Source organism: Polypterus senegalus, chromosome 2, assembly GCF_016835505.1.
Source record: "Polypterus senegalus isolate Bchr_013 chromosome 2, ASM1683550v1, whole genome shotgun sequence".
In the NCBI taxonomy this organism is placed as follows: Eukaryota; Metazoa; Chordata; class Cladistia; order Polypteriformes; family Polypteridae; genus Polypterus; species Polypterus senegalus.
The window spans coordinates 186,976,398-187,001,460 of NC_053155.1; the positions used below are offsets into that span (position 1 = coordinate 186,976,398).

At 39.0% G+C, this 25,063-nt stretch overlaps 1 protein-coding gene across 2 annotated transcripts in view; it reads left to right on the forward strand.

The window, feature by feature from the left end:
• LOC120523596 overlaps positions 1 to 25,063 on the forward strand; it is a 91,338-nt gene that overhangs the window by 47,113 nt on the left and 19,162 nt on the right. Inside the window, exons 5-9 of one of the 2 annotated variants that reach the window (XM_039745034.1) lie at positions 1,220 to 1,291; positions 1,508 to 1,615; positions 2,369 to 2,458; positions 16,171 to 16,537; positions 22,392 to 22,429. In XM_039745034.1, the coding sequence (XP_039600968.1) occupies positions 1,220 to 1,291; positions 1,508 to 1,615; positions 2,369 to 2,458; positions 16,171 to 16,537; positions 22,392 to 22,429 (675 nt within the window). The remainder of the gene's footprint in view (positions 1 to 1,219; positions 1,292 to 1,507; positions 1,616 to 2,368; positions 2,459 to 16,170; positions 16,538 to 22,391; positions 22,430 to 25,063) is intronic. The other variant, XM_039745033.1, reaches the window with a different exon arrangement.

Sequence of the window (25,063 nt, forward strand, 5' to 3'; positions counted from 1 at the left end):
TTACCTTAGTCCTGGCACTTAAAACTTTCTCTCGCAGTTTCGCTGAGTTTGTGCCAAACACCAGCCTGACCATCTCATCTTCCTCTGCATAAGCACAATCCTTGACCCGTGAATATTTAGTGGGAGTTTGCTATTGGATTGCCGCTGACGGACGGCCTTATATGGGCAGGCACTAAATTACAAACGCCAGCGGCAGCCTGTCTATGAACTTAATTTCAGGTGTAGGTTTACATCGTGCTTTGTTTCCGAAGTAGCAGAACTCATGAATATGGTTGTATATGTCACTCGCTCGCTTCTTATTGTTTCGCTGCCTTCTCAATTATATAATGCATGTTTTCTTCAGTGCTTTTTGGAGGTCTTCCTGGTTTTCTATGTACTGCGTGATTACGTGGGAGGCGTGATGATGTCACACTAAACCCCCCACAGCGTTCAAGCTCATCTCCATTACACTAAATGGAGAAAAACAGCTTCCAGTTATGACCATTACGCGTAGAATTTCGAAATGAAACCTGCCCAACTTTTGTAAGGAAGCTGTAAGGAATGAACCTGCCAAATTTCAGCCTTCCAACCACATGGGAAGTTGGAGAATTAGTGATGAGTGAGTGAGTGAGTGAGGGCTTTGCCTTTTATTAGTATAGATAACCATACAAACGTATGGTTTCTACTTTGCGGATTTTCACCTATCACGAGGGGTTCTGGAACGCAACCCCCGCGATCGAGGAGGGATTACTGTATATGGACGAAAAAATAGGTTCCAGTTATGACTATTACGCGCAGAATTTCGAAATGAAACCTGTCCAACTTTTGTAAGTAAGCTGTAAGGAATGAGCCTGCCAAATTTCAGCCTTCTACCTACACAGGAAGTTGGAGAATTAGTAGTGAGTGAATGAATGAGTGAGTGAGTGAGTCAGTCAGGGCTTTGCCTTTTATTAGTATGTGTATATATATATTTGTATGTCTACTGAATTATTAAAATGCAACCGATATCTAAATTTGTTTTATTTTAGCGGGAAAGCCTGCTACTATATTCAGCTACCCAGTTGATCAAAAGACATTTGTGTAGGTACACTTGGAAGGTACACAGCATTTTGTTTTTATTATTGTTCCCTTTTTTTGATAAATTTATATTAAAATCTGTTGCATTGTTGGCCACTGTTTCTGATAAAATGACCTGGTAAGCATCACGTTTTTCATAGCACTTTATAATTTCAACCAACAGGTCGTTCAAACTCCAGATGTCTGCAGGAGTGATCAACAAAAAGTCCTAGAAAATATATTAAATTGCTGTCAGGTAATGAGTTGTAAACTTTACATTTTGAGATTTGTTTCTGCTCATGCTTTCACTAGCTTGCTAGATTCTGTTGACTTTTTCTTATAAGCCAAGTTTGTAGTCTATACATTCCTGATCTCTTGAGATTGTAATGGCATTATGGCTGTCTGCATATTTGTTTGCAATGAATATTGCAAGAGGAGTTTAACTTTTTCTTGTTACCTCTTGTATGACTAGATGATGTGTGATGCTATTTACAAGCTTGATACCAAATTTGGCCATCTGGAAGAAAGTGTTTCGGCATTGTACAGAGAGCATCAACAGTTTATGGAGAATCATAAAGCAGTAAGTTTTTGTAAGGCAACTGTAAAAATACATTTTCCTAATTAAAAAATGGCAGTTTTTTTGAAACCTTAATTTTGAAGAATATTGTATATAATACCAATATGAATGCAGCTCAAAATTTCAGGGTTTTTCTTGTTTTATTCAGTTTTTAATGCCTTAGTTTCATGCATTACTCTTTATGCACTTATTATTCTTACCCAGCATTCTTCAGACTGAACCAGATAAACTGCTCAGCAGTTCTGGTTAGCTGTAGTATGCAGGTTGTTCTTTATCTCTGGCCATCTTAGCATTCTTTTAAAATGAGGCACTTTCATAACAAAAAGATACTTTACCATGAGTTGATTATCATATTTTCTGCCAAGCAGATTCTCTTCATAACCTTCATATTGGATAAATTTATTTTAACACAAATACTTAATTTTTCTTTGATTTCTTATTTATCCAATTATTATTAAGTTATTAAACTGAAATCACCTTCTTTTGGTTCAGGGTTCAAACTATAACTTTAAGCACTGATCTTAAAGAGATGGAGTATTTTACTTATTACAGCTTTTTATGTACACTAAGATGCAGTTGTTTGTTTGACCCTTTTAAAGGTTTTAAGGGGTCATAAAGTAAGTTTTAGAAGATGTCACAGGTCTCTGCTCTAAACGTAGTTGATATTTTAGTTATGCAAGAAAATGTTACAGTATAAAATAACTTGACATAGTTGTGCATGTTTAAACTGTAAATAGTTCATTCTTCTGTTTTCAGATGTTGGTGCAAAAAGATAACTCAATAGAGAGAACATTGGGACCAGGGAAATCGCATCAAGCCACTAATCGATCTTCAGAAACGCAGGAAGTAAGTGTGTATGGCTTGGTTTAATGCTGAATATTGGTTCCTCTCCCAAAAAATATAAATTACATAAATACTCTTGTTAACATCCAAGAGCATTTACACATTTGTAAATGCTCACCGTGCATCATAGAATATTGTTTAACTCCAGAAACCTCAACATATTATGTGTAATGACAAATGTACATGCTGTATGTTTGCACATCTTTTGAATTATTTTTACTTAAATTCTTAAGGTCCCTTATATTGATAATGCATAGAAGTTTACATTGAATTAAAATAGAAATAATTTCTAATGAAATACCTCTGATGCTTTGTAAGGTGTGAGCGCTGAAGTCGAAAACAACGGAAGAACTTAAACCCTATTAAAGTAAAAATAATTTCTTTATTCTTAATTCTTGGTGAGTAGAGAGAATGTGAGACTGCCTCTTTCCAACTCAGTCAACTGATTTGGATTTTGGCAGAATCCCTAAAGTAAAAACGTTCTCTCTTTTATATCCTAGAAAAGAAAAAAAAAACCATCTAGCAGTTCATTCTGAGGTTATGCATAGCTTAAGGTTATATTTTAATTTATGATATACTGGAATGTCCTAAAACATGAAACAGACAGCCATTTGCATTCCTAAGGAATACACCCTTCTAATTATACACACTTAGAATCAATTTAAACATTCTTATAGTCCATAAAGATCTTACATTCTTCACCGGGTCTTCTGATAGTATCAGAGGTCAGCCTTTCCTATAAATGATAAAAGTTAGTCCCTTAATGCTGTACACAAAGCCCAACTCCTTTTCTGCATAAATCGGCAACAAATCATATAGCTCTCTGCAGCATGATCAACTCAAAACACAGTCCTTGATATCTGTGAGTTAAATAATAATGTTTTCTCTTCCTCAGTTCCCCCCTTTGCACATAAAATGTGCACATGAGAATGATCAGACCCAATCATCGGGAACAATATCATCATATTCAGAAGAGGGAGAAAGTTCCGGAAGCAAAGGGTTGTAATCAGGGATTTGGGAATTGTCAGTTAGTGTGGGAAGGTCCCCATAAGTTCATTGTCCCATGTTCAAGGGGACAGAAAAAGTTATTAATAATAGAACTAAGAATGCCATTCTTTGCAATGTGAGACGTGGATCCCGGCAGGAAGTCCTTCGAATTTAACAGTGTGAGGTGCAGATAATAACACCTGGAATGGTCCCCTCCAGCGAGGTTGATGCCAATGTTTCCTTCGAGCGTCTCTGACCAGTATCCAGGTTCCAAGGGGGATCTTGAACTCTGTTGGTGGGGGACCGGTCCGCCAAGCCTTGTTAACTTGTTCGTGGACTTCCTTCAGGGAGGCTCGGAGACCTGCAAGACTAGAGAGAAGATCATTGTCCACAGTATGCAGAGTAACATTTCCGATAACCATGCCAATGGGCATGGGGCGTCCAGTTAAAATTTCAAATGGTGATAGTCCCAACTGCCGATGTGTTCTTCCTCTCAAACCCATCAAGGCCAGGGGATTTTTGCCAATTTTGATTTTAGGGTACCATTGCACCTTTCTACAATACCTCCACTTTGGGGATGGTATTTGCAGTAATGATGCACATTTATCTGGAGCTAAGTAGTCAGCTCATTTATTACAGAATTCACAAAGTGGGTTCCGTTATCAGTATGCAGTTTCTGTGATATTCCCCATCTTGGAATGATTTCTTTTATTAAAGCTTTAGCCACAGTTTTTGTATCTGCATGTTTAGAGAGAAAACTTCCACCCATCGGGAGAACACATCGACAATTACCAAGCAATAACAGTAGCCTTTAGATGGTGTTAACTCAATGAAATCCATTTGGAGGTGTTCAAAGGGACCCATTGGGTTAGGAGTGACGGCGGGGCTTACCTGAGTACCTTTACCTACATTAAACCTTTGGCATAGTGCGCATCGTCAGCAGAATTGTTCAGCATATGTAGAGAACCCTGTGGTTTCCCAATGCGCTCGACATCCTGAGTCATAGTGTCTTTTCCTGCATGATCCAGGCCGTGTGAGAATTTTGCCATTCCTGGAAAAGAAGCCTTTGGGAGGAAAGGTTTGTTAGTTTGCTTATGGGTCCAGACCCCAGCAGAGAGGGATCCTTCTTGGGACCACTTTATCCTTTCTCGTCAGTGGTAGCCTCTGTAAAGAAATAATTTGATTATCAGAGTCTTTGTCATCCTTCTGTTGGAATAAAGAGACTGGTGTGTTATTACAGGCGGCCTGTTTAGCAAAATGGTCAGCCAGTTCATTTCCTTGGCTGACTGGGTTTTGTTTCCCAGTAATGGGCTTGCATTTAACTATTGCCAGTTTTGATGGTTCTGTTATAGCTTTAGAAGGGATTCCACTAATTTCTGGTGTTGTATGGGCTTACCAGTACTGGTTTTGAATGCCCTTAATTTCCATAATGCCCCATGATCATGGAAGACTCCAAAGGCAGATCTGGAATCTGTGTAAATGGTTATGACCTTCCTTTCAGACAACTGGCAAGCTCGAGTGAGAGCTATTAGCTCAGCTGCTTGTGCACTTAAACTAGAAGAGATTCGATTTGCTTCAAGTAAGTGGTCTTCCTTGACCACTGCATAACTGGTGGAGAGTGTTCTGTCATCCAATCCCAAGGAACAGCCATCCTCATAAAGAATTTCTCCTGTTTCTAGTAGAGTTTCCTGGAGGTCGGACTAGGTTTTAGGACCTTTGTTATCTCATCCTGGCAGTTATGTGGTTCCCCCTCTCCCTCAGTGGGAAGTAGGTAGCTGGATTTAGAGTTGAGCATCTTTCAATAGTGACATTTGACAGGGTACAGAGCACATTTTAATAGTGTATTGCCCTTACAGTAGTGAGGTAGTTCACCATGTTTCCCTCACTTGTTCATGCACTCTATCTGTAAGGCACTACGCAAACCTGCAAGCCTTTTCCTACATTAAATCTTCGCCATAATGTAGACCTCTTACAGAACTGATCAGCAAAGTTAGAAAAACCCCGGGCATGACAGTATTGTTGCACCTGTGCCATCATTGCATCTTCTGGAAGGGTGGGCCAAACCATGCGCAGCCTTTGCAATTCCTAGAAAGAAAGCTTTTGGGAAAAAAGGATGTTTAGTTAATGGATGGATCTAAATTCCTTTCAGAGCTTTATCTGATCCCTCTTTCTGCAACGTCTTTATCTCCTTTTCCGTTGCTACAGTTCGTAGAGATAATACTGCATCCTTGTGTGACTCTTGTTCCTCCTTCTGTAATAGAAATAAAGAAGTTAGTGGTGAAGTAGGATCCTGGGCTTTCTTTGCCCACGTCTGCTTGCATTTCCCTCATTTACTGGATTCGTCTTCCCTGTGTGAGCTTCACACTTCACTACATAAGCGCACCTGTCAAATGAGATGTTTTTGTCTGTACTAAGATGGAATGTACAGCATGTGGTACCTTAACAGTTAATAAACTCATGAGAACAACATCTGAGCATGCTAATATGGCCTCTGTTATTGCATCAGCTGCTTTCAAACAGGTCGGGATTGTAGCAGCCACTGGATCCAGTTTTATTTGTTAATTTTTTTTTTTTTAGAATAGTATGTGACCGGTCATTGTCTATTTCCTTGTTGTTGAGTTAATACTGCAGTCATACACCCCCCTTTCTCGTCCACAAACAGAGTGAAAGGACGAGACTACATAGTCGAACTCTTAACGCAGCGCAGACATCAAAATTTAGTTTATATCAGTTAAAGCCTTCTCAGCCTGCTCCGTCATGAAATTTTATCAGTCAAAACCAAATTAGAAGGTCGCTAATTCTTGGAGTGGCTGTGCTTTTCAGCAAAAAAAAATCTTTTTTTAACCCATTGCCGGCAATATCAATATCATAACATTCCAAGAACAGACATAACTTGCCGTCTTGCAGACTGTGCACATTCCCCTGAAGTCAAATCATGACTCAGGTATTTCATTTTCTTTCAACCCGTTGCAACTTTTTCTGGAACACTTTGTGCCCGATTTCCGCTAGGAAGACCAACAAAGCCTTTGTGTCTTCTTCGCATTATTCCTGAGCCTCAGAACATAAAAGCAACTCATCTACATATTACACCAGGACACCACCCCCCTTTGGCCAATAACCTTTCAACTTTTTATCTTTTCTAATTCTTGTCCATACACACACACACACACGTGCACACACACTCACATGCACGCACACAGAGCCTCTGTATATCCCTGCGGCATCACAGTTCAGGTCCAATGCTTCCCTTTAAAAGTGAATGCGAACCAGAACTGAGACTCAGGGTGTACAGTAATTGAAAAGAAAGCATTCACAAGATCAGTAACAGAAAACCACATAGCAGTGGCGGGACAGTACAGAGAATAGTGGAAGGTTTGAGACTATAGGAGTCCTAGGGTGTATAGCAGCATTGACTCCGCAGAGGTCCTGAATGAATCGTCATGAATCATATGCTTTCTAACTGGAAGAATAGGAAAGTATTGGATCGGAATAATAGCACCCGCTTAACTAAATCAGCATAAACAATTGTAATACCAGTCCCAGCCTCAAACGAAATAAGATATTGTGCACAATGTAAACGGAAGGATGACTTTGGGAAAATGACCAAGGGTTCAGCATGAGCTATTCAGACAAAATATTATTTCCCTTGTACCCAGAGAGATGAGTGGAGCAAATCTAACTAAAAATTTTTAAGGGTAAACAGCATGGGTTTAGGTGGAGAAGTGAAAGATAAATGACAGAACAGATCGGGTTACAGGTACAACTAGTTCTACTGCTATTTTCTTAACAGATCTATCTAGGTGAACTAAATGTTAGGTCCCACATACTCCCAATCCTCCCCTTCTGGACATGCTATTACCAATTGTCTCACATTATGCCACTGAAAACGAGAGGATTTAGCAATGAGGATATGTGGTAAAACCACTCCAGAAGAAAAGCGATTGTTGTAAAAAGAGTAATACTGCTCCAGCCAGTTTTGCTGAGATATAACAGTTCGTTAGGCAAATAGTCTTTTTTTCTGAAAACAGCAGCTGAAAAGTCCAAGAGTCAGACTTCATCATAATACAGTCCAAAAATCATGCAATACAGTAAAATGATTTTGAATACTGTAATCCAAGAGCAACCCTGGACAGCAGAGATTTTTGCTGTTTTTTGAAACAAACATGAACAATCAAGGCAGCATACAAGCATGTAATGGTGGTGGTCAGTGCAAGGCGGTGTGCTGTTCTGATGCAACCTTCACTCCTTATTTGTAACTGAAATGCAAAGGCACAGGTGGACCATCAAGTCTTGTCAAAGTTCACTGGGCATTAAAGGGCTGATATATTTTGCTTTTATTTGTGCTCGTAACTGAACACTGAACTGGCCACTATCAACCCCTGTCGTCCCAGAGTCTCTGTCCATTGCACTCTCACATCATTTCAGCCTGAAATGAGCTTTCCTTCTAAGGACCTGAATCCATTCTGCAGTATTTGGCTTATATATGTCATCTAATTGTTTCTTCATTGTCATGAACTGGTTCAGCAATTCCTGCACCACCTCTTTTAATTCTTGCAGGTCCCAGTTTCTTTGCACCATGAAGGTGGGACAGTTTTAATCTGAGTCAGGCTGTTGTACATTATATTGCGGAAAGGGCACTTGTATTAATGGTGCTTGAAATTCCATCCTTTCATATTCATGTTTTTTGACCCTGAGGAGTCAGAATCGGTTATATTAGGCATCCCTTTTCCCGCTTCTTCATCCCTCTCTGGCTGAAACTGTTCATTTTTAAAATTCATTGGGACCATCTTCTTCCTCTCCCTCATTAATTCCTCCAGCTGCCCAAGGGGTGGTGATGGACTATTGTCCTCAAAGGGAGTTTACACATGCTGTCACTAAATCAAGGTATAATCTTTCTTCTTCTTTTTATATATTTTTTTTATTTATTCTTCCTTCTTTTATCCGGACTTTGGGACGGTTCTTGCATTATCAAAAACAACTTTTCTCTTTCTGCAATAAGTTTAATTTGGCTTTGCAGTCCCTCAGAGCCCTGAATGCGATGCAGAGATGCAGAGGGGAGGTGGGGTTTCGAGAGCGGGCTGTACATGGTAATAGTTGGGGTGTGGCAGCTTAATACAGTTGTAAGGAGTATGGAGAGTTGGGCGGGCGAAAGGGGGCTGTACATGCTAATAGCGGGAGCGGAGCAGCAGTTCATAAGCAAAGAGGATGTGGAGGTGGGTGGGCAAGAGGAGTACTAATAAAATAAAAAGTCTACTTGAACCGGCCTGTCAGATATCAGAAAAAAGGTGTCAGGAAGTGATATCTCTGGTCTCACTGTCAGTGCAGTCTGTATAGTGCGGTTGAGCGTACAGCAGCTCTCTTCTTGTACAGTACAAAGCAAACCAATTGTTTAAGCATTAGGTGTGTTCTGTGTGCAAAAATCCTTGTAGCACTCACTGTGGTTCCTGTTTAAAGTGACCCCATCTGCCGTTCTTATATTTGCTCATATTTGGACCTGCGTCCGTATTGCAAAAAGCGTGCAGAAACCCTTGCAGCACACACTGTGTCCTGAGCAAAAGTTTTGTCACTGAATTGCTGAGGGTTTTGTACGGAAGCATATTAGGGAAAAAAAACTATATGTCAAGAATAAAGTCTAGATGTTGACTTTATTCTGGACATTTCCACTTTAATCTTGATGCTTATGACAAGAATAAAGTTGACATGCTGACATGCTGCTACATAACTTATGACGGGGTTTGAGAAAATCTAGTAAATTAAACATTTATTTTAAGATGAAGTTTATTTTACGATGTTCGACTTTAATGACAGGGGCAGCATGGTGGCGCAGTGGGTAACGCCGCTGCCTCGCAGTTAGGAGACCAGGGTTCGCCCAGGTCCTCCCTGCGTGGTGTTTGCATGTTCTCCCCGTGCCTGCGTGGGTTCCCTCCATGTACTCTGGTTTCCTCCCACAGTCCAAAGACATGCAGGTTAGGTGCATTGTTCCTAGTGTGTGTGTATTGCGCGCGCCCTGCGGTGTTTCCTGCCTTGTGCTCTGTGTTGGCTGGGATTGGCTCCAGCAGACCCCCGTGACCTTGTAGTTGGGATATAGCGGGTTGGATAATGGATGGACATTAATGACAAACTACGAGAATAAAGTCAATATGTCGAATTTAATCTCGAGATAAACAGCGAGAATAAAGGAGAAATGTGGAAAAGTGGAAATGTCGACTTTATTCTCAACATACCTTGCCGTATTGCAATTGTGAATTGAATATCCAACAGGCTCTCCCTTTCCCACTCAAAAGAAGTGTTCAGAAAACAACACTGCTCAGTTATTTCAGAAAAGAGACGTCACAAACTAATGAAGGTGTGCCTTCAACTCCTCATGTGGCAATTTCAGGCAAAGATATTGCAGAGGATGGTCCATCTGGGGAAGTCTCTTCAGCACACACTCTGCCAATTGATAAATCTAAGTTCTGTACCGCTTAACTGGCATAAACAAACAATAGTTTAAAGATTTTGATTGGCTAATGGTCAAAGAAAATGTTATGTGGTGCTCATTGTGCATGAAATAAACAAACAGACACCCCCAAGAAGGGAGTTACCTTGGGTAAATGTGCCATACACAAGAATTCGAAAAAAAAGCTTGCTGGACCATGAAAAAAGTAAAACACACATTGAGTCTTCTGCTGACCTTTTTTTGAAAGTGTGTACTAGAGCAAACTGGAATCGGTCAAATTGAAAGATCTGTATCTGTGTTAACTTACAGAGAGATGCCTTTGTGGGAGCTTTAAGATCCATGTACTGGTTGGCAAAAAATGAGTTGCCACATACAACGTTGTTTGAAAAGCTGTTGGAACACTGTAAAGAAATAGGTTGTTCCTTTTTACAACATCTTAATATTGGTAAAAATGCACATTACACCTCTAAAAGAATAATGCAAGAGCTGCTGGATGTCTTAGCTTGAGAAATAAAATCTAACATACTGAAAAATATACACACAGAAACGTTTTTCAGTATTCTGTGTGATAACACCACAGATATCTCTGATGTAAAACAATTAATTATTTACATTAAATATGTTTGCCAGGTCACTAAAGAGGTCAGAATTAGTTTTGTATCAACCCGCAATATGATTAATGGCAAAGCGGAGACTATAACCAACACACTGAGTAAGACTATGGACACTCTAGGCTTGAAAACTACTAATCTGGTTGGACTAGGGTCAGATGGAGTGGCTGTTATAATTGGGAAACAGAAAGGTGTGGCAAAACTGCTTAGAGATAAAACATCTGGACTCTTGGTCAACTGCCACTGTGTAAACCGCTGATTGGCCCTTACAAGTGCCCAAGCAGCAGCTGCTATACCTTATTTAACAAAACTGAACATCTTTAGGCAGCTATGCTATTTCTTCTAAAATTCTTCAGTTAGGTTGGCTGGTTTAACGAAATTTCAAAATATTCTGAACATTCCCTAGATTAAGCTTAAAATGGCCAGTGACACTAGATGGCTGTATGATAACTTTGCAGTACAGTCACTACGACAGTGTACGATGAGTGATCACCTTGGAGGGCCCAGATCCTAAGGACTTTGATTATGGGAAAGCTGCAGAAACTGGGCCTCTAGGAAAAAAGAAGAATACATATTTAACTGAAGACACCTTCTGCATATGCAAGTTGGCTTTGAAGAATATTTTTTAATTTTTCTTCAAGTTTTCTATGCTTCTTTTCATTGTTTTCACTTTTCTTCCGACAGCGACAATACTTGTGCCTCTTGGTTTATGTCTTAACAATTGTTATTTAAAATTTTTGTTAGGTTTGCAGGATCCTGAATTGGATACTTTTTAAATTTAATAGAAATATTCTGGCACAAGTGTCAAACCTTAAAAAAGAAAGTCATATTGAGCTTTGGAAAATAATTAATAATAATTAACTAATAAAAATAGTACCCATTTAATTTTCCCCACCACCAAATTTCTCCATCCTGCCCCACCCGGCTACTTTTTCTTGCCACCCGGCTGGAAAAAATTTCTGGGGAGAACACTGTTCAGAGCTATATGAAAATCCCTTGCAAATCCTGTTTAAAGCTTATATTTTGAACAGCAATGTGTTAATGGTTCAGTGAAAAGATCTTGGTAATTGACACAAGTTATGGTGAGTTTTGTCACAGTTCTACAGTCAACTTCTAAGAGGCTCAGATCCCTATGGGTTGAGGGTATCGGATACCAAAAGACAAAGCTGACTCAAGGAAAATTCTACTTGATAAAAGTGAAACTGTTTTGTGATATTATATGGCATTTGTGATTAGTTGAGAGCTGCTTAACTTATGCAAGAACCTCTTTGCAGACTCATTCAGTTTCCAATTCACCAACTTTATCTGCTGTTCAAATTTTCATGCCCATATTGTATGCATTGTTGGTTTAAGCAAAATTTTAACCAAAATGTTATACTTTTGCCATACCCCAACTCAAAGATTTCAGCACTATCTGCAGCAGGCTTATTATAGGAAAATTGTATATGACTATAAAAGGCTTATCTTAACAGCCACCATATTGAGTAATATCCATGTTTACTCATGCCGTTACATCTGTAGTGAATCCAGCTAAAGATGTATATTCCCAAAAGTGCATACGCTGTAGACTGAAAAGCACAGTGGGTGTGGAGTGCTGGCATTTGTGAAAGAACTTCTAACCTGTGGAGACACTCCCATCATTTGGACTACAAAATCGCATATCCACTTGCAATATCTGTTCCACCATCTCTGTGGCACCTTTGTATAGATAGAACTTTATTAGTCCCTGGGGGAAATTTTACTTTTTACAGAAGCTCTTTAAATAAATACATAATAAATAGGTAGGTAAATAAATAAATATACACACCCATTTCAGCCTGAATACATACCAGAATGACCATAAAGCAGGAAGTTTAAAAAGAAAGAAAAGTTCTGACTTGGCTGTCAGTTAGGCATTATGTTAGATGTATTGCTGTTGGCTCAAAATTCTCAGTGTTGGTGTGCAAGAGAGATGATGTGCAGCATTGTTCATAATGGCACCCAGGTTTGTTTCATCTCCTGTGCTACTACCTCCAGGGACTCTAGAGCATGTCTTATAACTGAGCTTGCCCTTTAAGTTAGCCTGTTGATTTGTTGGGCCTCTGTTGAAGTTGTCTCACCAGCCTAACACATCATAGTGTAGGAAATTGCACTGGCCATCACAGAGTTTTAGGACATAAAACATAAAATGACACAGTTTCCTAAGGAAGAACCCTTAATTGAAATGAAAGGATATATGTTTATGATATTCAGTATTACGATGATTTGTGTATACAAAAATCTGTATATCTATGCAGTACATCCCCAAAATTTGCAGGAGTTGTGTTCCTAGAGCACCCGTGAATTGTGAAAAAAACACAAATTATGGATGTGGTTTAAAAAAAAAACCAAAAAACGCCTATTTTTATAGTTTAAATCCTAAATATGCCCCCAAAACATTTTAATTTCATTTCAACCTCAACTTACTACATTACCTGAAAAAAAAGAATGTAAAGGTAAACCCGTATACTGTACAGTACTGTACAGATATGTCATCCGCAGTGCTAGAATGTAAAATACCGATGTTACCTCTATATGTACTGTAATTCATGCAAGTGCGTTTTTATTGCCAGAAGCCTTAGAAGGTGCAGGGCGTTTCGGTTGCATTTTGGGGCTCTAACCCTTAAACTGCCACATACTTGGGAGTTAATACATCCCTGGATGCCAAATACTTTTTTTTGCTGCACTTTTTAAGTTAACGTCACAGTTCTCTAAGAAAAGGTGAAATTTTAATGGATCACATTTTTTTCATGCAAAGAGCATCACAATTACTGCAACACTGATCGTTTTACACACTGCTAATGAACTGTAAAAACTATTTAAAAAAAAACTACTGGAACAATATGTACAAAGTGCAACTGACATCATTGAAGAAATTTAGTAAATCACCGAGCCAACTGCGCTTGAACTGGCTGCACGCAAGCACACAGAGGTAAATGCTGACGCTGGCAGGCTAGTCTAGTGCAGAGGCTCAATCCCAGGGACAGTGAGGCTGCAGTGCTGCAGGGGCCGGCAGTGGTCGAGAGCAGGTTGCTCAAGGAATGTACGGCACTGACTGATCAGCTCTGGCGTGCTGGTAAATTGCACTGGGAACCGACAATAGCCGGTTGCGGCGTTGAAAGAATGTACGTCGCCGAATGTACTCGGCTCCTACCTGCTGGCAAATGGCACTGGGAAATGACTGTACCCGGTTGTGGCGGTTTAAGGATTAAATAGAACAATATGGAAAACATGAACACTCGGCTGGAGATGTGTCACAGGGCAGCAGTCAATCAGCAGCAAGGAGAAATGAATAACACTGCAGTGGTCCGTTGCCACTAAGATTCATACCGTTTAAGACGGTGATTTATTTATTTTTATGGTGGACCCAGTCTTGACCCAACCCGCACACACTCACAAACCGAGACAAGACCAAAGCAAACCTGTTTACAAACCGCAAATAAAGAATGTAATGAAAACAACGATACCACCCCTGTTCCCTTTACAGCGATTAAATTAAATACAACAAAGTACCAACAAAACACACACAGTAAAGTCCATGAAAAACGGCAACAGATGAAATTTAATGATGAAAACAGATAGTCCAGAGATCCGCACGTTGAATTAGAATGTAAAGATAGTCCTACCAGTAGTCACTGAAATTGGTGAAGACGGGTTGACAGGTTCAGGAGTGCTCCTTTCTTCGCAGGATGTCAATGAATCCACTTACAGTCCTCATGTACACAGGCAGAGGGCAGACAATCCAGACCCCAACAACGAAACAATCCAGGACAAAACGAATAAGTACAAGTAACCCAACAGAAGGCAGGCAGAGAGACAGGAACTTGAAACACAAATTACAAAAACTTTTTTTTTTTTTTTCTTTTGGTCACCGGCCACCTTTTTAAAAGCTATGAAAACATTTCAGCTTGCATTATATACAATTGTTACAAATCATGCTTGCGAAAATTTTGCAAGAATAAACACGTTAATGAAATGATGATGAGGGAGAGAAGAACATCACACGTTACAGTAAGAAAAGAGAGTTTACTAATTAGTGACTTGTGAGAGGACTCTGCATTAGAATTAGACACATGATTAGTATTAGATATTATAGTCACTTATTACACTTTCTCTTGTAAATATTTTGTTATATGTCCAGATTAACGGAACATATTGTATAAGAAGGGAAATGCAGGGCACATGTATGTCAGTATGTGTGAAGTGTGGCTGTCTGGTAATGTAGTATACCAAAGTCTATAATTGTTGGAAAATGCAATTTGTTGCCTAAACATTATTGTCAGCGAAAATATTCCCCTGTGTGTAACCCGCAAGTAACTGTACGTCTAACTTGGGTTTCGATGTGATTCTGGAAAATGTAGTATACAACTGGCCATGGGTAAAAACAGGGCCTGGCAAATAAACTCTGTTATTAAACGTTTGTCATTGTGACTTGGTGGTAGTCCTACAATATGCTAAATAAAAGGGCCGTAAATATAAAAAGAATATCTTGCTTTGAGTTGTCAGTGTTATGGAATCCCTGTAGTTTTTCCGTTGTAATGTTTCTTGTTGTCTGGCGGTTTGCCACTACTCTTCAGAAAGGTTGTGTATAATTTGTTTTTCGTTCACTGTCTACGTGCAAGACTTGTTGCCAGTGATTTTTGGATAATGTCGCTCTGTGGTTTGTCATATGTTGTCTTTGTTGTTCTAAGGCATCTTGCCTGTGCTAGTTGGCCTTGCGTGATATAGATGTTTCTGCTTCTGTGCGTTGGTGTGAGTATGTAGGCCAGGAAGACCGTTTCTGTTGGTCGCAGCTAGGCTGTATGTGCCTTTTTATTTTATCGGGAGGTTTATGTTGAAGTGAAGGAAAGAGGAAGTGTAAAATGGTAGTGTCATAATGCAGTTTCGGCTAATAACAGTATGCACCAAATGAATAGCCAAACAACATAGTCGATAATTGGTCACATTGAAGAATTGAAGACTTGAAAATAAGCCTAAGACCAAAACTCTGCCAGGAACACGGATTCCTTACTATTATTGTGGAGGGATATAGTAGTTGTGGCAACTGTTTATATCAAGCATGGACGGACACAAGCGAAATAATATAAGGATGTTTTAAAATGGTGTATAATCAGTTTAATATTTTATTTCTAAATGGCATATGATAAAGGATCCTGCATGGCATTTACAGAGAAGATTTATGAAGAGTTTGGAGGACTGACATCATGTCTGGTAGCTGGATGTAGCTAATGAGACCAAAACATAAATAAAAGTTGTAAGTGATTTGGATAAGAAATGTCAGTGGATGCATGAAGTGACACCAAAAGAAAGGAGCAAGAGTGGGGAGTTAAAGGAAAGAGATTATTGGTGAAGTCAAAAAAATGATGAGGTGTTTATCAAAGAAAATTTTAAATTGGGCTCAAACATTAGTGAGTATAAGCATAGTTCAAAATTAAATCTGGTGTCACTCTAAACCAAAGACCTGATTAAAAATTGATTTTTGATTCAGTCGAACGTCCGATGTTGTACAAGCACACTTATAAGTATTAGTGACTTTTTCTTCAGCTTAACACAAGAAAGAAAGAATTGTTGAATTTGGTGAAAGGGTATTTAACTAATCAGGAAAATATATTGTGTTCATATTCAGTGTTCAAGTAATTATTTTTGCCTTGTATTTTCAGACGCCTGTGCTTTTGGAGGTGTCAGCAAGGGAGGACTCCCTTAAAATGCCACAACTAGAATGTGAATATTCAGTTTCCTGTAATCAGAAGGATCAGTGTACAAGTCCTCCAAAACTCACTCCGGCTACTAGGACCTGCAGCTCTCCTCCACTTCTTGAGCCTCAAGGTAGACAAGGACCACTCGTGCATCAAATTATCACATCTTATTTCAAAGAACATCCACTACCTAAGGTTAATGGTGATCCCCAGGAGTCCCATCCCATTAAGGAAAGGATTACAGTAAAGACGATTGTTAGTACTGACAAGAAAGTATCTTCATCAGTAATGAGCAATTTGTCGACCGGAAATAACTTGAGTACAGATGAAAGTAAGTAAACATATTGTAAGGAAATGATTTATTCTGTCAATTTAATGGTTTGTTTATATATATATATATAAACAAGTTTCAGAAAGCTGATTGATTTTTCATTTTCATCAAATAAAATTATTCCTAGAATAGGAATAATTGATGCTGCATGGATAATTACTTTGCAATTTGAATTTGTCTATACAATGCAAAAAATATGCACATAATGTCCTGCAGTAAATATTAAACAAAATGAGTATTTCATTGAAAAGATTAATTACAGCTGGTTCATAAAGGTAGTGCTTCTTTGTACAGATGAAGGGGATAGGAAGCCTGAGCTCTGAAGAGGTACATTTTTAGCAGACACCTGAAGATCCTTAAACTGGAAGTAGTTGGGATTGTCATGGAGAAGCTTATTTTACAGTTTGAAAGCAGAATGGGCGAATCTTTTAGCTCATCTGGCAAAAGGAGGCACAGTTATTAGGCTGGCCGAAGTAAAATGTAGGCTTCTTGGTGGCACACTTTTAGAGACAAGGACCAGAAGGCAGTGACAAAAAATAGAAAGAGAGAACTTTATTTGTTCCTAGGGGACATTTCTGAATTGGATCCTAATTGCAGCTGTATGGCAGTGAGTTTATACGGTGGGACCTACAGCCCAAAAAGTGGAATTAGTGGTTTCAGATATACAGTGGTGTGAAAAACTATTTGCCCCCTTCCTAATTTCTTATTCTTTTTCATGTTTGTCACACAAAATGTTTCTGATCATCAAACACATTTAACTATTAGTTAAATATAACACAAGTAAACACAAAATGCAGTTTTTAAATGATGGTTTTTATTATTTAGGGAGGAAAAAATCCAAACCTACATGACCCTGTGTGAAAAAGTAATTGCCCCCTTGTTAAAAAATAACCTAACTGTGGTGTATCACACCTGAGCTCAATTTCCGTAGCCACCCCCAGGCCTGATTACTGACACACCTGTTTCAATCAAGAAATCACTTAAATAGGAGCTGCCTGACACAGAGAAGTAGACCAAAAGCACCTCAAAAGCTAGACATCATGCCAAGATCCAAAGAAATTCAGGAACAAATGAGAACAGAAGTAATTGAGATCTATCAGTCTGGTAAAGGTTATAAAGCCATTTCTAAAGCTTTGGGACTCCAGCGAACCACAGTGAGAGCCATTATCCACAAATGGCAAAAACATGGAACAGTGGTGAACCTTCCCAGGAGTGGCGGGCCGACCAAAATTACCCCAAGAGCCCAGAGATGACTCATCCGAGAGGTCACAAAAGACCCCAGGACAACGTCTAAAGAACTGCAGGCCTCACTTGCCTCAATTAAGGTCAGTGTTCACGACTCCACCATAAGAAAGAGACTGGGCAAAAACGGCCTGCATGGCAGATTTCCAAGACGCAAACCACTGTTAAGCAAAAAGAACATTAGGGCTCGTCTCAATTTTGCTAAGAAACATCTCAATGATTGCCAAGACTTTTGGGAAAATACCTTGTGGACTGATGAGACAAAAGTTGAACTTTTGGAAGGCAAATGTCCCGTTACATCTGGCGTAAAAGGAACACAGCATTTCAGAAAAAGAACATCATACCAACAGTAAAATATGGTGGTGGTAGTGTGATGGTCTGGGGTTGTTTTGCTGCTTCAGGACCTGGAAGGATTGCTGTGATAGATGGAACCATGAATTCTACTGTCTACCAAAAAATCCTGAAGGAGAATGTCCGCCATCTGTTCGTCAACTCAAGCTGAAGCGATCTTGGGTGCTGCAACAGGACAATGACCCAAAACACACCAGCAAATCCACCTCTGAATGGCTGAAGAAAAACAAAATGAAGACTTTGGAGTGGCCTAGTCAAAGTCCTGACCTGAATCCAATTGAGATGCTATGGCATGACCTTAAAAAGGCGGTTCATGCTAGAAAACCCTCAAATAAAGCTGAATTACAACAATTCTGCAAAGATGAGTGGGCCAAAATTCCTCCAGAGCTGTAAAGACTCATTGCAAGTTATCATAAGCGCTTGATTGCAGTTATTGCTGCTAAGGGTGGCCCAACCAGTTATTAGGTTCAGGGGCAATTACTTTTTCACACAGGGCCATGTAGGTTTGGATTTTTTCTCCTAAATAATAAAACCATCATTTAAAACTGCATTTTGTGTTTACTTGTGTTATATTTGACTAATGATTAAATGTGTTGGATGATCAGAAACATTTTGTGTGACAAACATGCAAAAGAATAAGAAATCAGGAAGGGGGCAAATAGTTTTTTACACCACTGTATGTATGTATGTGTATATCAGGGCTCTAGACTAACTTTTTGCACTGGTTGCACTGGTGCGCCTAACTTTTTTTCTTAGGTGCACCAGCACAAAAGTTAGGTGCACCCAAATTTTCAACCGCATCACATTTAACACCACAGTTTTACACGTTCACTTTATTTATTTATTTGTTTTTTTTTTTTATATCACTGTCCATATAGGCAATATTGACTTGTAAATGATTAACTAACAATCTGGTCAATATAAAGTTCTTTATTTGAAGGCAAGCACGCCAGCGGCAGCCTGTCTATAAACTTAATTTAAAGTTTAGGTTTACATCGTGCTTTGTTTCCAAAGTAGCAGAACTCATGAATATGGTTGTATATGTCACTTTCTCGCTTCTTATTGTTTCGCTGCCTTCTCAATTATATAATGCATGTTTTCTTCAGCACTTTTTGGGCATCTTCCTGGTTTTCTACGTACTGCGTGATTACGTGGAAGGCGTGATGATGTCACATGAAACTCCGCCCCCACGGGTTTCAAGCTCATCTCCATTACAGTAAATGGAAAAACAGCTTCCAGTTATGACCATTACGCGTAGAATTTCGATATGAAACCTGCCCAACTTTTGTAAGGAAGCTGTAAGGAATAACCCTACCAAATTTCAGCCTTCTACCTACACGGGAAGTTGGAGAATTAGTGATGAGTCAGTCAGTGAGTGAGTGAGTGAGTCAGTGAAGGCTTTGCCGTTTATTAGTATAGATATAGAGATAGATATATATATATATATATATATATATATATATATATATATATATATATATATATATATATATATATATATATATATATACATGTATATATGTATATATATATATATGTGTATGTAAATGTATGTGTGTATATATATAGATGTGTGTATATATATATATATATATATATATATATATATATATATATATAGTATTATGTATGTATGTGTATATGTATTATAAATTAGACAGGTGCATAAATTTGAGCACCCCAACAGAGAAATTACATCAATACTTGTTGAGCCTCCTTTTTCAAATATAACAGCCACTAGACGCCTCCTATAGCCTTTGATGAGATTCTGGATGGAGGTATTTTTGACCATTCTTCCATACAAAAAAAAATCCATTTCAGTTAAGCATGGACAGCTGCTTCAAATTATCCCATAGATTTGCGATGATATTCAAGTCAGGGGACTTTGACGGCCATTCCAGAACATTGTATTTCTCCCTCTGCATGAATGTAGATTTCGAACTGTGTTTTGAGTCATTGTTTTGTTGGAATATCCAACCCATGTGTAACTTCAACTTTGTGACTGATGCTTGAACATTATCCTGAAGAATTTGTTGGTATAGTAATCCCTCCTCGATCGCGGGAGTTGCGTTCCAGACCTCCCCGCGATAGGTGAAAATCCGCGAAGTAGAAACCATATGTTTGTATGGTTATTTTTATATATTTTAAGCCCTTATAAACTCTCCACACTGTTTATAAATATTCCCGCAGAGTTATACAGCATAATCCCTTTGTATTCTCTTAGATATTACGTAAGATTCCTTGAAATTATGTATATAAACACACTGTTTATATACAGTAAAACCCAAATATTATTTTAAAGATATTGAGTGTCTCCGATATCACATATGTTACAGCCATTACGATAGACAGGCCACCAGCAATAAATACGTACAATGCAAGAAAAATAGTATACAGTAAATGTGTGTACAGTGACACTAAACGTACGTACATGTACAAAGTATTGTAAGTAGAAAATTAATTATGGTTACTCACCAACAATGGCACGATGACTTGTCCGATAACAATGAGTTTAATTTTACTGCACAACAAAGGAGAGCGTTACAGCTCTTCCAAAGGAGCCACTTCAAACGATTGTGTAGCACTGCCGTTGTTCTTCTTCTGGCAGTCTTCAATCCAAATCCCTAAAACAGATTCCATCCAGACTACTGCCTTATTACATCCACTTACAACTCGTTTTGCACCCTGGTTAAAAGGACACTGCGGCCGTAGATCTTATATTTCTTTCCTACTTTTTAAATAAAAAGAATCGTAGCCTTCAACAAATCCAAAACGTTTACCTTTTCGACAATCGTTAACATCTTCCGTTTGCGCTTGGGCACGGCCCCTGAAGCAGTAGCAGATCGTTTTGGAGCCATAATGAAGGGCTTGACTATGCACAAAGATAAACGCAAAAGAGCACAACTCTTTACACAGCGAAACACGTTGATGCTGAATGAGCGAGACGAGACTTCCTGGTTAACACTGCATTCAGCACGCAGGAACAACTGCTTGCTCTGATTGGTTAGCTTCTCAGTCATCCACCAATAGCATCCCTTGTATGAAATCAACTGGGCAAACCAACTGAGGAAGCATGTACAGGAAGTAAAAAGACACATTGTCCGAAGAACCTGCGAAGCAGTGAAAAATCCGCGTTATATATTTAGTTATGCTTTCATATAAAATCCGCGATAGAGTGAAGCCGCAAAAGTCGAAGTGCGATATAGTGAGGGATTACTGTATTGGGTTGAATTCATCCGACTCTCGACTTTAACAAGGGCCCCAGTCCTTGAACTAACCACATAGCCCCACAGCATGATGGAACCTCCACCAAATTTGACAGTAGGTAGCAGGTGTTTTCCTTAGAATGCGGTGGTCTTCTTCCACCATACAATGTGCTTTTTGTTATGACCAATTAACTCAATTTGTGTCTAATCAGTCCAAAGCACTTTGTTCCAAAATTAATCTGGATTGTCTAAATGAGCATTTGCATACAAGAAGCGACTCTATTTGTGGCGTGAGTGCAGAAAGGGTTTTTTTCTCATCACCCTGCCATACAGATGTTCTTTGTGCAAATTGCGCTGTAATGTAGAATGATGTACAGATACACCGTCTGCAGCAAGATGTTCTTGCAGGTCTTTGGAGGTGATCTGTGGGTTGTCTGTAGTCATTCTCACAATCCTGCACATATGCCACTCCTATATTTTTCTTGGCCTTCCAGACCTGGGTTTAACAGCAATTGTCCCTGTGGCCTTCCATTTCATGATTACATTCCTTACAGTTGAAACTAACAGTTGAAACCTCTGAGATAGCTTTTTGTAGCCTTCCCCTAAACCATTATTCTGAACAATCTTTGTTTTCAGGTCTTTTGAGAGTTGCTTTGAGGATCCCATGCTGTCACTCTTCAGAGGAGAGTCAAAGGGAAACACGACTTGCAATTGACCACCTTAAATACCTTTTCTGAAGATTGGACACACCTGTCTATGAAGTTCGTGGCTTAATGAGCTAATCCAACCAATTTGGTGTTGCAAGTAATCAGTATTGAGCAGTTACATGCATTCAAATCAGCAAAATTACAAGGGTGCCCAAATTTTTCCACAGCCAGTTTTTCACATCTGATTTCATTTCATACAACTAAATACTGCTTCAGTAAAAATCTTGGTTCGGAAAACACCCCAGTACTCAGATATGACTATGAAAAAGTTTGGGAACCCCTCTCAGCCTGCATAGTAATTTACTTTCAACAACAAAAGATAATAGTGGTATGTCTTTCATTTCCTAGGAACATCTGACTTGCAGACCAACCACATGCATTACCTGGTAGGTAACCACTCATAAAATCAGATCGTGATTCAGACTACGAATGGTATGAATGTAATTTCTCTGATCTCCAGGCTGTCAAATAAATGAACCACATGCCGTGGCGCAGCGTAAAAGTGCTTCGCCTCGAACGCTGACGTCCGAGGTTCGATCCCCACGAGGGGTGTAGTGGATTGTGTACGCCTGATGAGCCCAAATAAGGGCGAGACACATGTCGCATTCTCTTTGCATTATTTGACAGTAACTATGTAACATTCTATGATCTGCTTCTCGCAACTCAGAGGGTGTGGTGAATGTTTGCTGACTTGCAGACCCAACCACATACTTTACCTGGATGGTAGCAACCCATACAATCAGATCGTGATTCAGTCTATGAATGGTATGAATATAATTACTCCGATCTCCAGGCTGTCAAATAATGAACCACACGCCGTGGCACACCGTCCCTTTGGGGAGAAAATAAAATCTAATTATAACTGTAATTTAAATGTTAAAATAGCTGAGAAGGAGCTAGAATGTATAATTATACTGCTTAGTATGCATCGTGGTACACTGCAGAGCTATAGCACGTCTTAAGTGAAAACAGCCGTGTCAGATGGGGTTGTATGGATTGATTCTGAACGCGACTGAGAGAATGAAAAGTGAATTAAAAAAAAAAGGCTAACCTTTACAAGGATCATAATTTGCACCGGCTGTTACAGACTGAAATCAAATGTATGCTTTTATTCTAAAATAGTAAGACTAAGAGCATTTTACTTCTCAAAATGGAGTAGTGCAGGATCGAACTCGCGACCTTTTGATTCCAAGGCGAGAACTGATTCTATTGCACCACGGAGGCAGTTATAATAAACTGCTGTCAACGTCGCATGTTAAGGCGGCTTTTTGGTTCTGCAGTTATATTTTTGAATAAAAGTGCAATTGTTATGTTATATTTGAACCTTTTATGAAAATGTTTCTTTGCTATTTGGACTTCAGGCTTCATACATTATATAGTTTATGCCTACATTTTGTCATCTACTACTAGAATATAAAAAAAGTTTCTGTTTTAACAATGTGTTTACACAGATTATTGTAGAAACGGAAGAGACATGAAATGCGTGTGTTCCAAATAACGAGCTATTATTTCCACTCTAAAACTCCACTTCACTCCCAGATACTCAATCAAGGGATGAGCTGAGAGAAGTTCGCGCACGTTCTAAATTGGTGGGGGGATGGAATAGCCGGCTGCTCCTAGCTTCTCTTTATCAGCACATTTAGAGGACAAAGGACGCTGGCGGAGAGGTGTGAAGGGATTTAAGAAGCAATTTAAGGTGGGACGGAATTACGAGTTTTTTCGTAGGCTCTGGTAATTCTAGTGTTAAACATCCATCTGTTGAAAAGGACAAGACCAGAATTCTTAGTGTTTATAGCATTTTATAGATTTTTTTTTAAACAAGAAGGTAAAATATCATACTAAAAGACCTCCTGTAATTTTAGCCATGTCTAAATCGCTCATGTCAGTAACTTTTAACAGACTGTGCATTCATGTCTCTGTAAAAATTAAAAAGTTGGTTAAATAACCCCATGTTAAACTAGTGACATGTGAATGGACATGTCAGTTAAATTCTGAGTGATTCGAATGGCACTGAAATTACTGTTCCCCTTGCAGTACGAATGGACACATTGTTCTTATAAATAAGGGCTAGTAATACATTACTCACACATTAACTACGGGAAATAGGAAAATACTGGTTCAGAGTACCAATGACTACCAACTTCCTTCAAGCACTGACCTTTTCCCACCTCCTTAGTGTAAAAATGAATCCTGTCTGAAGAGAGTTTAAAAATGAGAGGTCCTCTGGTAATTATTTTACCCCTCCTGTGTTCAAATTTGGGTATTTTTGGATCTTCTTTTGTTCATATTGGGAATTTTTGAAGAATTCGACAGAGGTTCAGTGTTGTGGAGTTTCATATCACACAAACACACATTTAACACTAGAATTACCAGAGTCTACGAAAAAACTCGTAGATCCGGCCCACCTTAAAACCTTTCGCACCTCTCCACCAGCGTCTTTTGTCATCTAAATGTGCTGATAAAGACCCGAGTATGATTTCCCGGTGGGGAGAAGATGTTGTTTTTTTTTTTTCTTTTTAACCTTCGCCGCTCTGCCTGCCTGAACTCCCTGTCTATCTATATAGTAATAACAGTAATTTTATTATTATATAGCAGCTTCCCTGTCTCCCTATCATATAGTGCCTTTCCTTCATATCCATCTATATATCTATCCCCTTAGCTGTTTTTTTATATATCTATTATACAGTGCCTTCCCTGTTTGTTTATATATCTAGTGACTTCTCTGCCAGTCTGTCTGTCTGATTGCATATAGTGCTGAACTTACTGCTCTGTACTATACTGTCCTCTGCATGTCCTGCAATACAAAAGAAACGCCACCATACAGCAGCATGTGGGGACTGGCAAGATCAGGGGAAAAAAAAACACGCGGTCACTGATTACAAACCGCAAGATGAAAGAAAGAGACAATACATATGTGAAAACATTATCGCACTAATGCAATATTATTTGAAAACGAACAGCGTCAGTTTGGGTTTGAATATACGGCCAATCTGATGCTGTTCGTTTTCAAATAATATTGC